This window comes from Hippoglossus stenolepis, chromosome 14, assembly GCF_022539355.2.
Source record: "Hippoglossus stenolepis isolate QCI-W04-F060 chromosome 14, HSTE1.2, whole genome shotgun sequence".
NCBI lineage: Eukaryota > Metazoa > Chordata > Actinopteri > Pleuronectiformes > Pleuronectidae > Hippoglossus > Hippoglossus stenolepis.
This window is the reverse complement of record NC_061496.1, coordinates 11,665,702-11,679,901: the sequence shown is the minus strand read 5'-3', so window position 1 is coordinate 11,679,901 and position 14,200 is coordinate 11,665,702. Positions and strand designations below refer to the sequence as shown.

The window sequence follows — 14,200 nt, the reverse complement described above, 5'->3', positions numbered from 1 at the left end:
GTGTTGCTTGAAGTTTAAAAACATACGTGCAGGAGCACCCCTCCTGTTTGAATGCCAGACACGCTTGTGCTCGTGCAGTGTGAATGTTTCAGGATTCTGGCTCTTGTAGAGGAGTTTGGAGCATTTGAGCTGCAGAGGTAATTGTATTTAATTTGATGGGCGGAAGCCATTAGAGCAGTTTCATGATCTCTGGTGCTCATTACCAAGGAAATGTCAAGTCTCTTTGCTCCTTCTCTCACACTCTGTATCCATTTCCCTCTCACTATTACACATCCAGCCTCCATTTTGTCCTTCACTAATTGATACAATCCATTAATTACCTTTTAATGAGTGTTTTCTCTCTCATCGAAATGAAACATGCCCTCTTGTTTCATCTTTTTAAACCAAACAACACACAGGCTGGTTGTTGATGTTGTCACATTACACCTTTTGAAGAATCACTGCCGTGCCTCCCTCACCAGCTCTGTGGAATGAAAATTGGCCCACCGAACTAACAGTTGGCAAAAACAGTGGGTGTGGGGGGGGAGCCGCTAGTCAAGTGCTCTCAACCTCTCCTCAAGCTTTTAAGAGACTTTTTAAGTTTGTCGTCCAGCGAGCAGAGCTCATGACTCATTCTGGCCAAGTTTGAGTGTGTGGGAGGGGAATGGTTTCAACACTGGTTCAGATGTCGAGATAAGGCTCAGTTATTAAATCATCTCAGTGACCTCTGAGAAGAGGGGGTGCAAATCAAGACAATGGCAGATGATTAAACTGGTATTGTTTTGGCTGATATCTTTTTTTAGTTGGAGTGGCTACTCCCTCGTAACATGCCTCCTTTTTAAAGGACATTTTTTAAAGAAATGACAGATTCATTGTAGTTGCTGCTGATGTTCTCTTCCTTCCCCTCTGTCTGTCTTCCCTTTTATGGTTCCTCCCTTCTGTTTTTTTCCCCAAAAAGACCAAGGGAGGTCTGTTTTTTCTTTTTGTCCTGCTTCAAGATGTACACTTGATCCTTCTTTATCCGTCTGTTTAGTCAGGTCCACTGTCATAGATAAATTGACCCAGGTTTTTATTTGGTAGAGCACACATTTCCTTCTTGAGTGACCACAGTGTGTTAACCTCACATACACACTCCAGTCTTACAAGATACTGTATTATTTCTCCTTTTACCTTTTTGGTTCAACAACTAAGGTTCTTTTTCTGGGATAAGATACGAATACAAGCTGTTTAATAGTTTCTTCTTCACTTAAGTTGCATGAATAATACATGCAGTTGGCAGTTTATTAGGTACACCATAAACTTCAGTTTTTCTTATTGATATAAATGAAAGTGCTCATGACTCCTGAAACACCTCTGATACTACAAATTGAAGGCTTAAAATTGCATTACCAAACAGTTGAATATATCATCACTCTCACTGTAGGAGTTCTTCCAGAAAATGTATATCTATGTATGGATACCAGTTCTCTTGTATGCTTACTTAATAAGATTTACTTTGTTTAAAGTAAATTTGAGCTCTATAAAGTCTGGAACCTCTTCAACACAGCTGTGAAAGCCATCTGTTTATTTTGGGGACATCTGACACACCTCTTGTGATGTAGATCAGTTATTAATCTCCTTTGCAACTCAAATCTAATTATTATTAGATTTCTTTTTAAATTAAATGCAGGATGTTGTAGACAATGCATTCCTGGGTTTAACTGGCTCACCAAAACATGTCTGTAGTTTAACTTCTGCCTTGGGATCAATAGATCAGACAAGTTGAAGCCAAAAGACAACCTGAACAGGGTGGTGACCATCCTGCCCTGAACTCTCATTAACCTCCAAATCCCTCATCACATGATTCTGTGCCAAGCTGCAAACAGTTCGTTTCACAATCATCAATGAGTGTCACAATGATTTCACCTACTGTTCTTATGTGACCAAACAATGGTCCTCAACTGAGCAGCATGCATAATATTGAGGTTTATCCTTTTCTGCTTTGACCTAATTCACATAGTACTGTCACATTATGTTTCTAACCTTTCTGTCCTCTTCTGTCCAGGTGGACGTAACGTTACCATCTCTCTGCAGTCCAGGACCGGTCACACTCACATGCCGTCGGTGGTCGGCCTGCTGGTCTTCACCCAGTTCTGGTTCTGGTTCCCCCTCTCCCACTTCCTGTCATTGGCCTTCACACCAACTGCTATTATTGGCCTCAACAAGGACCTCAAGGTACTGGAGATCGTTTTCATTTTTAGCTTCAAAATAACACACTCAGGGTGACAAAATGTTCATAATCCAACTGTTGATGTTAAAAGCCCTCCTGTATTTTCTCCGGAGGAAGTGCATGTGTGAATGCAAATGTCCGAGTGAGACGCTCCGCAGTCTCTGTGGACTTTATCCACCTGGCCTCCTCGTATAATGTCCGTAGAAATTCAGGAGAAGTGGGTGTGTGAACACAGCAGGGGATCCTGAAAAAAAAGAACTTGAAATGTTTAAGAAAGTGATGGGTTCTACCCCTTTTGTCTGGATCCACGCAAAAATGTTATGGGTTCTCTCTTGGCCCACGTCCCTATTCTCCCACCAAGTTCTGTGAAAATCAGTTTAGTAGTTTTTTGCGTAATCCTGCTTAAAAACAAACGCATGGGGTTGAAAATGTAACCTACTATGCAGAGGCAAGAATATGTTTGTTTTGCAAATGTCAAACCTCAATTGATCAGCAAGTATGGCTGCTAAATTTGGCTGATGATGATGTGTTTTGTATCGCATTTGATGCAGAAAGTATTTAGCTTCTTGTCTTGGTAACAAGTGTCATCAGCAGCAGCCTATCTGTAACAAGGCCATCCTGACTGTCGGCCTGCTCTGGCCCACTGCCACTCGCGAACTGACGCCAAGGGATCACTCAACATATTGGGGTCTTAAAATGGCATTAGCTGGATATTATCTCTCCATTTCTACCCAAATCAGCAGCACATGACACATGAACACATGCAGACTTTTGTGATATGTGCATTCCCAGTTTAACCAAGCCCTGGAGAATATGATTGGTGTGAAGCCCCTCGTAAATACACCAGGGATAGAGTGCAGCAGGAGGGTTGGAGGTTGGGGTGGTGTTGGGGCAGCAGGGTTTAACAGACCCTGTGCTGCATCCTGCCAACACTCATCAGCACCTGTTTAACTACACAGCACGAGTCTTCACAGACGCACCTGTCGCCACCAGACAAAGAACATATTTACCACTTGTTCTTTTTCAGAAGCCATCATGTATCTTATCTTCCAGACTCTTGCTACACAAGAAAATCCATTCACTGCCACTCAGCTTCTACAAATGTATTGAAATGGCTGAAGTGAGAGGTGATATATAATAAAATGTTCCCTTCTTGGTCACACGTTATGCTGCATTGCTTCTCTCCTGGAACAGAGATGGTTTCAATCATTTACTTTCAGTGAGTGTTATGAAAGATAATCTCCAGCCACAGCAGCACCAGGTGCCTTCTGTTTAGTGTCAGCCTTTAGATTATGTTTGTCTCAGTAGAGTTGATGTGGCCCCTTCTTCTTCATTTAAACATAAGGTTGCAGCTATTGGAACAAAAGCACTGTCGCCTCTTTTGGCTTGTTGGTCTAGCAGTAGAAACTCCTGTGTAATGACGAAGCCCAAACTTGTTGGACAGTTTAAGAAAGGCAGCAAACACAAGATCAGACCATACTGATGAACGTGAAAGCATCTGTATGCATACAGTTTTATTAGTAGCTTCCTTTTTTAATGTTAAACAAAAATAAACAATGTGCCCAGAAGAAATTACAATCAGCAAATCAGTGAAATTTGTTAATTGAATTTTAAACTACCAAAATATACAGAATAGAACAGGTTGTGATGTGACATTTTCTGCCAAAAGAACAGAGCAAACTTAATTTTTTTTGTTTTTAAACAGGACCAACAGTCTGCAGACATGTTCATGACTGTGAGGCTTTGTTTACTGTGGATATGGAGAATGTGCTTTGAGCTAAATGCTTGTCTGTTTGACCCACACTGGAAATATCAGTCTTTACCCTCTAAAGTGGATCCAACAGTGATCTTAGCCAGGTTATGTATTAATAAATCCAAAAAAGTGACCATCTTTTTGTCGTCTTTTTCAGATGCCCAAGGTGCAGTACCGCTCCAACTGTAAGCCCTCCACCTTCGCCTACCCACCAGCCCTGGAAGTTCCAAAGGAGAAAGAGAAGGAGAAGGTGAGAACTGAGGCGCCACAGCACATCAGCTTGTTTTCCTTTCCCTTGACTGAAATGATATGTTGAGGAAAGTTGCTATTTCTTCATTTTGATTTGTGAATCATTTTGAATCCTCCCAGTCAGACTCATCATTTTCTTCTCCCGTTACGTTTATTATTTGGGCTTCCCCAAACTATTTTTTCTCAGTTGATTCATGTCTCAATCCTTGATGCTCTAGAAGAAAGTATTGAAAGCAGCGTTTCTTTTGTGGTTGACTAGCTTTGTACAGTTCAAGCTGTGTTTGTAGAAGGTCTGAGTGTCAGTGGTATTGTTTTACACTGTGGAAACATCTCTGCTCTCTCTGCATGGCAGGTATCCACTGCTGTTCTCTCCATCACGGCCAAAGCCAAGAAAAAGGAGAAGGAAAAGAAAGAAAAGGAGGAGGAGAAGATGGAAGTGGTAAGTGGAAATACCCCAAACTCTAATCCCTGTCCTCTCTCAGAATAATCCTGTTTTATTTCTTTTATTCCTTTTTTTTTTATTTTATTTTTTAATATTTTCTCAACATGTTCCTTTTCTCAACTGCAGAAAAAGCACTTTGAATGCTCAGGTATAAAATCCCAACTATCTGTATTCTGGATGGTTTCTCCATGCACAAGTCTCTCTTGCTTTTTAGCTCCACGTACACACCTCCTTTTTAATTCTTCTCTCTGTCTGGCTTTAAAGTTTCACTCCTCCATGCCCAGTGCAGTCAGTCAGGGAGCCAGTAAAACTTTCATTGGGACTTTTTCTGGGCGTTAGCAGCGTGTTTGATGTTGTCTGCCACGCTACGTCTCAGCTCTAGTGCTGAGAGACGAGCCTGGAAACGTCCGGCCTGCTCACATCTCCGCTTTTTCATTTTCATTTGGTTTAAGTCATTGAGAAGCAGCTGAAGGGGAGGGATCCGCTCAAACTGGGGACAGAATTTGATTTGTACATATCTCTTTTGCTTCTTCTTTTATTTATTTATCTGTTTTAACAAATATAAAACAATAAAATAGTAGATTGATGAGGATTAAAATTTAACTGAACAAGGAAATGTATTGAAGAATATATGTTTCATATAATATAATTAGAATTAGATATTGCACATTGATAAAAAACTAAAAATACAATGTCAATGTATATAATATATATCAGCATAAAGGATAACTCGTACCTTAACACTAATGTAGCTGTTGATGATAATAAAAAGCCAAATAGACCTGTTGAAACATAGATTTCACACTGACACACACTCTTCCTGTGGCTTTATCTGGTTGAATAGTCCAGGTTGAAGCCTCCGATTAGAAACTTGAGTCAGGGGAGAAAAGACAGAACATTTGCAGGAGATGATGTTTGGTCCAGAAACACAAAACCTTTTTTTATTACCAATTCCCTTGTTACATTCTCTCCTCCATTGTCTTGTTAATGGTTTTTAGTGTCGACCTGATAGCCCAACAAATCACCGGACATAACAGGCACCAGAGCAGGAAACTGACTGAATCGAAAACAAAAAAAAGGAAAACCTGGATTTATTAACTATAAATCCTGCAAACTGTCAAATAATGTCAGAATATTTAAGAGAAAAATGTATTATAATTGTGGTTTAAGTGTGGTGGGTTTAAACTCATCAGTGGAAGATGAGCAATATTCCTTAAGACATATCTCAATAGTGCAAATTATACAATTCTTTCAAAGAGTCAACAGGAACCAGAAGAGAGGAAATATGTAAAAAACAGATAATGTGAGGACAACAGAGGCCCTGATGTAGAAGTCATGTACTGATTGTTTGTCGCAGGAGGTCCAGGAAGCCGAGAAGGAGAAGAAGGATGAGAAGGAGAAGGAGAAAGAGAAGGAGAAGGAGAAGGAGAAAGAGAAGGAGAAGGAGAAAGAGAAGGAGAAAGAGAAGGAGAAGAAGAAAGAGGCAGAGCCAAACTTCCAGCTCCTGGAGAATCCGGCCAGAGCGATGCCAGCTCAGCTCAAAGTCCTCAACATGCCCGAGACCTGCCGATACCAGCCCTTCAAACCGGTAACTACAGCCCACCCCACTGTGTCTGTTTGTTTCCAGATAAAATTATTCACAACAACTTCAAAAGAGACGGTTACAGTCAAAATATATAATATAATAGATTGTTCTGGCTACCACTTCAAAACCAGCTATTTCACTTTAGAACTGCGATCGTAACATTTCCCATATAAGATGTAAATGCACTTATTTAACTCCTCACTACTTTTTGCTAATCCTTTTATAGCACCATTAAACGAGAATTCTGGGGACGTCCCCGAATTACATTTAAAACCTCTGGAATGTACTTCACATGAATTAGATTTAACAATGAAACATTATCTCAGGAGTTTTCCCTTCAAACTTAATCAATCAGATCTGTAGGTTGGTGTTTGGCTTCTGTGGAGAATCTAAATGTCCAGAACACCCCACCCTCCTTCAGGGCTGTAAACCAGACGATTGCTGCTCTGCTGTAAATGTTGACAGTTTTCCGCAGTAAATGAGAGGAAGATGTGTGGTCACCCAATGAGAGCTCACCTCAGTCTTGTAAAGAGGAAGTACTGTTTAATTCTGTGTCTAGTTAGCTATGCTCAAGAGTATTATATTGTATTGACTTATCGGATCAGATGCCAAAATACTGTCTTTGCTGGACTTAAGTTTTGTAATGCCGCCTTCCTTTTAGGGCTTTGTTTTTACTCTCAAAGGCGCGTTTAGGAAGTGAAGAGGTTTTACATATTTATCTTGAAATCTGGTCAATGTCAGGAGGTTTATTGAAAGCCTATTAAATTAATATGAAGTTTCCTGTGTTTGATTGTTCACTGGAGCTGAATGACTTCTCAAATTGTTTTTATACTCCTCTGTGGAGATTTGCTCAGAACAAAAAACACATTTATGACCTGTTCATCTTTTTGAATAGATTAACCCTCACAAGTCCTATATTTCATCTGCATTTCATATTTTATAGTTGGGCCATCTTAACAAATTGAATGATTTTTTTATATACACTATGGATTATGCATAATTACTTGTTCCGGTATTTTACTGCTCATTTTTGTCCTGGGCCCTTTAAAGATTCTGGCCCCGAAAACGATGTCAGTACTCTATAAGGAACCCCTTGTGGTTGTAACCAGTAGGTGATTTGGTTGAAGGTGGTGCCATCCCTCTTTATAACCTGACGATTCTCCTATCCCCTATGAGAGGGAGGGCTCCATGTAGAAAGAGAGAATTTGTATCTGCAGTTGAGCCCACGTTGTGAGATCCATAGTTAATTTTTAAAAGTTAAAAAACCTATATGGATAGAAGAGGAGAACAGTGCTCTGTGCCTCGCTCTCCCTCTCTGCCTCCCCCATACAAACACACTGGCCGTCTGTCACAGTCAGATTGACCATCAGCGGCACCGGGAGAAATCCTACCCGCATCAGTGACCTTTAAAACATCCACAAAGATTTTACCCTCCGTGGCTGGCAGGATTCAGCATTTAACTGTGCGCATTCACAAGCATACAGGACTCTACTGCAGTCACCTTCAGAAGTTAATCATCTGGAGAAACACCCTCAACTAATATTGTCACTCACCCACACACACAATCTCACACAGGAAAAAACAATCCCCCCTGGTAAAAATGAACAAATCTGGAGGGTAACTAATTTCTCATCTGTATCTTTCAGTGCTGCATCACCTGCTTTATTCATTGTCATTGTAGTGGAGACTGCAGCCAGCACTCTGTAAAAGCTGAGTTCAGTATCTTTCCAATTATTACATGAGCCTCCAGTTCCTAACAGCAGTGAAGAGTGAGATGTAAACAAACACAGAACAGCTTGTTCTCCTGACATTAAACTTTAATATCAACAAAGAACATCAGCCTCTGGTAGAATCAAACCCTCTATTTTCCACACTTATTGGTCATTTTCCACATCTGTCACCAGCTCCATACAGGAGGCATCATCATCATGAAAGACACCAGTGAGGAGGAGGAGGAGCTGGTAGAGCCCGTCTCAGCCCACGGCCCCAAAATCGAGGAGGAGGAGCAGGAGCCCGAACCCCCCGAGCCTTTCGAGTACATTGACGAGTAGAAATGTTGTCACAGCAAAGGTATGTTCACAGAAATCGTTCCTGAGCTCTTGTTGTTCATTCATAACTTCAGCAGCTCGACGTGTCGTGGATGTTCACCACACTGGTCGTGTTTTCCTCGTGTCTGTTGCTGCTGTGTATCTGGATAATATTTGAAACACTGGCAAAAAGTTTTGAAATTGTTAACCTTGCAAACAGAGACCACAAAAAACTGAGTTTTTAAAATAACAAATCAAAGTGGACATATGGTAACATGGTTGCTCACAGTGTGAATGTACAGTAAAGGTTCTGTAATTCTCTGTCCCAGTTCTCCAGCGTGACGCCATGTAGCCGTCAGTTCTCTTACAAAGGAAGTAGAACCATGAGATAACGCACAATGCAGGTCTGTGCTGTTGTTTCCGAGCCTAACCCAGTTTCACCCGTCACTGACGGAGGAATGTAAACACCGCTGCCATCTCCAAACGCCAGCTCACAGAAAACCTCCCGTCTGCATACGCTTAATGAATCCTGGCTGCTTATCGTGTTTGTGTTGGATTGGCCGCAGCGCACCTCCCATGTAGGAGCTCGCTGCGGCGTCTGATGGGACCGATGAGGTGTCAATGACCAAATTAGGGCCTCAGAGCATGTCATCGCTTTGTGGGGTTCAAGTGCTGTGTGACAGATTCAACAGTGAAATAGGTCATTGTCAGGATGACTTTGAGTTTGGCAGCACAGCCTGGTCACAGGTTTGATGCCCTGAACACAAAACTCTGCAGTCACTGTGACCTTGAGCTCATTAGTTTTCTACTATTTTCTGGTACACACCCCACACTTCACTTTGTATCATTGGTAAAACACTTCATGCCAATCAAACTGCTGCACTAACTGGATAAACACCATTTTCTTGATTTAAGACCTAATACCTTTTGATCAATGGTGTTATGTAAAGCTTCATAAAAAAGTTTAATTATTAGAAAGTGTTTTTTTTGTCAGTGTTTCTGTCTTTACCAAAAAAAAGTACTGACTTTTACCTTTTATCTTTGACTGGTGAGGTTTGTAAATCTCTCACTTAGGACGAGGAAAGTCTACATGAAATCACTCCCACTTGATGTTTATAATGTTTCATGTGTCTGAACACCAAACCATCAAGGAGGATTCTTCTATAAAGAATACTTCTTTTCTTTGTTTATAAATATTATTCAAAAAAATAAAACCTGCATGTGTTTTCTTTCTCTCCTCAGGCATCAGAAGAGGTGAGATCTCAGCATGTTGGTCCAGAGTCTCTCCTCCATTCATCCATCTAATCCACCACCTCCCTGCTTCACTTCCTCTTTTACACGTTTCTTTTTCCCGTGCCGGCTCCTTGTTTCCCAAACAGGGAATGTTTTACATACTCCAATTGTATAATTTTCAGTGCGTACAATAAAATGATATATATTGGAGACTGGAGCGAGTGTGTGTTTATTTGAGTTGATATTCCAGCAGGCGTGTGTAGAGGGAATCTCTCTAATCCCATACATTTACACTGGTTTACATTCTCTGCCCTCAGCAGCTGCTGCTACAGTCTGTCTCTGTCTCCTCTGAGCCGAGTCTCCAAGAGAACTTAACTCTGTGGGTGTAGAATGTCAACGTCTAAAAGTCGACCCTCGTCAAGATTCAATGGACCTCAGTTGAGTAGTTTTTGCGTAATCCTGCCAATCAAACGTATTGCCAATCAATACGCAGTCGAAAAACAAAACCACTTTGGTGGAGATAACAAGCATCCAGAATATCCGATCAATAATCAGCGGATTACTGGATATACACGCATGATTTAAATGTTAAAATTTAAGATGTGTGGAGTCAGAACAAATTAGTTGGTGTTGAAAAATAAACCTTAACTGGAAAAACAGTTGCACTGAGTTAAAAAGCAACTTCCATGTTTTTAATAATAAAAATACAAAACACTCAGCTGTCAATAATGCACTTCAAAATCTTATTCAAGTTAAGGTAATAGTTGTATTATCATATAAAAATCTTTAAATTATTATTGAAAAAACACTTAAAACAAGTATAAATACAAGAGATCAACCCCATCCTCACAATTTTATTATTTTTTATGTAATGTGTTTTTAAGTGCTTTTTATTAAAATTTTAAGATTAATGATGGCACCCTCAAAATCTTATTTTTTTCAATACAGCTTTTAATTCTGTTTCTTTATTTCTGAAAACTTTTCAATGTTTTTAAAGTCAATGTTTCACAAACTCTTCGATAAAAGACATTATCGAGCAAAGTTTGTTTTGTTTTCCAGCTGGAATCATCAGAATAGTTTTCTGAGGTTTGTTGCAGCTAAAGTTTTCGAGTCTTGTCATCACGTTGTTCTCAGTAAGAGAAGTTCCACAGTTTGGTTATTACACATCTTCAATCCAAACATCCAACTTGTAAATAGACTCAAGACTGTGGAAGAATTTATTTTATTTTCTCGTGGTTCTTGGTCTTTAAAACCAAGATGGAGTTTATTAAAATCCGATTATTTATATTTGGTAAACGAAGCTTCATGTGGAAACTCTGGTTTTGGAGGCGATCAGGGAAACGCTAACACAGGCAGTTGTTTTCTGCATGAAATGTGCTGGAATGCTTCTCGTTTGACTCCTCATGCGTAAGACTGGTGGAAAAGGGAAAAAAAAAGTATGTGCCGTGAAGAGAGGGGGTCGTCGGAGATGATCTGCAGCTCGTCGGTTCCCATCAGAAAACCGAGCGTATGGAGGTTCAGACCAGACGTCCAGTCTAATCAGTTCCTCCCTTCACATTCCCACATGCTTGGTCATGGAGGACAGTTTAACAAAGTGTTTCTGGATGTTTCCTCTTCCTGGTTGTCAAGGAAGGATATCGTGAGGAGGAGAACACACACGCGTCATCTCAGGTCTCTAACTTTGACCCTGACCTCATCATCATCACAGAGGGATGAAGAAGAGGAAGTATCAGCAGGTCCCTGTCTGACTCCTCATCCTAAATAAAGACACAGCGGAGTCCAGAGCTGAGAGATGAACTTTCTATCACATTCCTGAAGATGCTCCTGACCCGTGTGTCGTCCCCTCAGGAGGGAATATTTAGTCTTGCAGGAGAAATCCCTCCCTCTGTTTCCATGCTGCTCTCCAGCTTGGAGGAGATGAGCTCTCCTGCAGCCTCCCGCCTCCCGTACGACCCGGAGGAGCCTGGGTGGGATCTACATGAGTCGAATGTGTGTGAAAAATCTGGCTCGCTCCTCAGCCACGTCTCGAACTTCAGACGCTCACATTTTTCTCCTCATTCCTCTGCTCCTGCACCTGGAAAACGAACAAGTGATACGAATCAGTTATTCACCACAGAACCTTGTAAAGGCTGTTCATCACTTTCAGATGTTTCTGACAGGAACAGTTGTGAAGCTCTGTCTCCTCCAAGAATCCAGTGTCCATGAAGGTGAATGGACAGAAGCTCAGTGGAGCTCCGACACGTTTTGGTGCATGACACCAGATCTGATTCACTTAATCCCCCCCCCCCACTAGTTTAAAATAAAAATTTGAAAGCAATTTGAAATCATCTAAATATTTTTGCTTAGGTTTTCAACACGCCCTGTTTTAGCTGCGTTTGCTGTTTACGAGCCCGCTCATCACTTTTGGTTCTTAACAAACATTTGATACATCGAAATTAGTTTCACACGTCAATGATCAGATGATGAATCCGTATGATTCTGGAGATTTTCCTTTACCCATCTTGAGGAATATTACGTTTTAAGTCTAGATATTTTTCCAGACATTCAACTCCGACCTCTATAGTGATTCCTTATCTTTTGTGTCTAGCTATATTATCAAGTCAAATTTAGAATTTTGGGTGTAAAACCAATGACATTCCCATGAGCCTCAGCTGCACTTTGTGTCTGATGAAAAAACAAGCACCATTTCTGAGAATAAAAAACAAAATTCGTGTGTAGTTCGACCTTTACTTGGTCCGTGTCCCATCTGCTAACACGGAGGAGACAGGGTTAATGATCGAGATGATTTGGCTTCACCTTGGAGAACTGTCACGTCTTCCATGTGAGACTCGAACCCCATGATCTGACATGCGTACGATGTTCTTCAATCCTAACAGACTTCAGGACGTTGGCCTGTGTTAGGGGTCAAACCTGTGACTCCAAACGCTGAGCTTGGACTTGTGCTTTTTAGGACATTTTAAAGAGACATTTTAGTCTCAAATTCCCCCAATGAGTAGAAGCGGAACGCACCATGCAAGGCAGCAGGATCCCCTGTGTGCAGTGATGGTTGTGGTGAGGGAGCTGGAGGCTGCGGCCAAGCAGCCACTAACGTCTGTCAGCGACCTGACAGAGCAAACGTCCGGGAGGTGGAGGGCATGTTCATGTGAGCAGACGGAGCATGGAGTCACCGTCTGTGGATGCTGATGAAAGGATTGAGGGTCAGCTGTCAGGCAGACCCACCAGAGAGCTCCCTGGTCAGGTCAGCGAGTGTGTGGCCTGCGGATGAGGTCACAGAGAGGCTGTTTGGCTCGACTGGAGGGGCAGCGACTGATCGTGGTCCTTGATGGAGATCTGGACCAGGCCGACTCTTCTGTTCACTCTGGACTGAGGTTCGGACTCAGGAGGTTGTGGGTTCTGGCCCCAGAGACCTTCTATCTGTGACGATGAAAAAGACGAACCTCCTACAAGGAAGCAGAGACGTGAACACATCCTGTGATGATGATTCATCTGACTTTCACAACCAGGGATTTCTGTTTTGTTTTGTCCTTGTTTGTTTGTCCGTTTGATCATGAAGCTGGAAATCATCACTGGATCTGAAGATGAAGCCGTGTGCAGCCATGTTACTGTCCCTGTTCAGTAAGTCATTCATTCAGTCAACCAACAGAAACATATTTATGTTTATGATTATAAACATAAATATGTTTCTGAACAAGTTATTTATGAAGCATTAACAACAAATATTTATTACATTCATAAATGTGATAAAGATGAAAACTAACTCAAAGATCGATTTTTCGTCACACGGTGTGACCGTGGCGTGGCGTCAAAGTTTGATTACACGCCATCAAAACAAGAGGTTCTGTATCTCGGACATACATGGTCCAATCGAGTCAAAACTAGACATGTAAGACAAGAGTTCCAGCCTGATGACATCTACACAGAAATCATGACTTAAAATCACAGCGCCCCCTGGTGGAAACAGGAAATGTCTTGTTTTTGGAACGTCTTACACTTGGAAGTATTCCTCCTCATCCACTGACCTCAACCATGTCAAACTGTATCAAACGGGTCTCAAGACATTGATAATGAAGGCATAAGATTACTGTAACTTTTCGTCAAACGCCATAATAGTGGCGTGGCATCAAAGTTCATCAACTCACCGTGACACACGAAATTGCTATAACTTCAGTGTTCATGGTTCTATCTCACTCAAACTACATTTGTGCAGACATTCATATGGTTTTAAGAAATGGGCGTGGCAAAATAACTGAATAGCACCCCCTAAAGGGCAGCCCCGGCACCACCTACGATTGGCCGACATCTACAAAAATCGATAGTGACAAAAGTAACTAAAAAGTAACTAAAAGTACAAAAGTAACTAAAAAGTAACTAAAAGTACAAAAGTAACTAAAAGTACAAAAGTAACTAAAAGTACAAAAGTAACTAAAAAGTAACTAAAAGTACAAAAGTAACTAAAAAGTAACTAAAAGTACAAAAGTAACTAAAAGTACAAAAGTAACTAAAAAGTAACTAAAAGTACAAAAGTAACTAAAAAGTAACTAAAAGTACAAAAGTAACGAAAAGTACAAAAGTAACTAAAAGTAACTAAAAGTACAAAAGTAACTAAAAAGTAACGAAAAGTACAAAAGTAACTAAAAGTACAAAAGTAACTAAAAAGTAACTAAAAGTACAAAAGTAACTAAAAAGTAACTAAAAGTACAAAAGTAACTAAAAGTACAAAAGT

At 40.8% G+C, this 14,200-nt stretch overlaps 1 protein-coding gene across 2 annotated transcripts in view; it reads left to right on the top strand.

The window, feature by feature from the left end:
• psmd1 (proteasome 26S subunit, non-ATPase 1) overlaps nt 1-9,687 on the top strand; it is a 33,654-nt gene extending 23,967 nt beyond the window's left edge. Inside the window, exons 20-25 of one of the 2 annotated variants that reach the window (XM_035176284.2) lie at nt 2,024-2,193; nt 4,099-4,191; nt 4,543-4,629; nt 5,990-6,220; nt 8,122-8,287; nt 9,487-9,687. In XM_035176284.2, coding sequence (XP_035032175.1) covers nt 2,024-2,193; nt 4,099-4,191; nt 4,543-4,629; nt 5,990-6,220; nt 8,122-8,268 — 728 coding nt within the window. In that variant the 3' untranslated portion in view covers nt 8,269-8,287; nt 9,487-9,687. The remainder of the gene's footprint in view (nt 1-2,023; nt 2,194-4,098; nt 4,192-4,542; nt 4,630-5,989; nt 6,221-8,121; nt 8,288-9,486) is intronic. The other variant, XM_035176285.2, reaches the window with a different exon arrangement.
• Nucleotides 9,688-14,200: the final 4,513 nt, after the last annotated feature.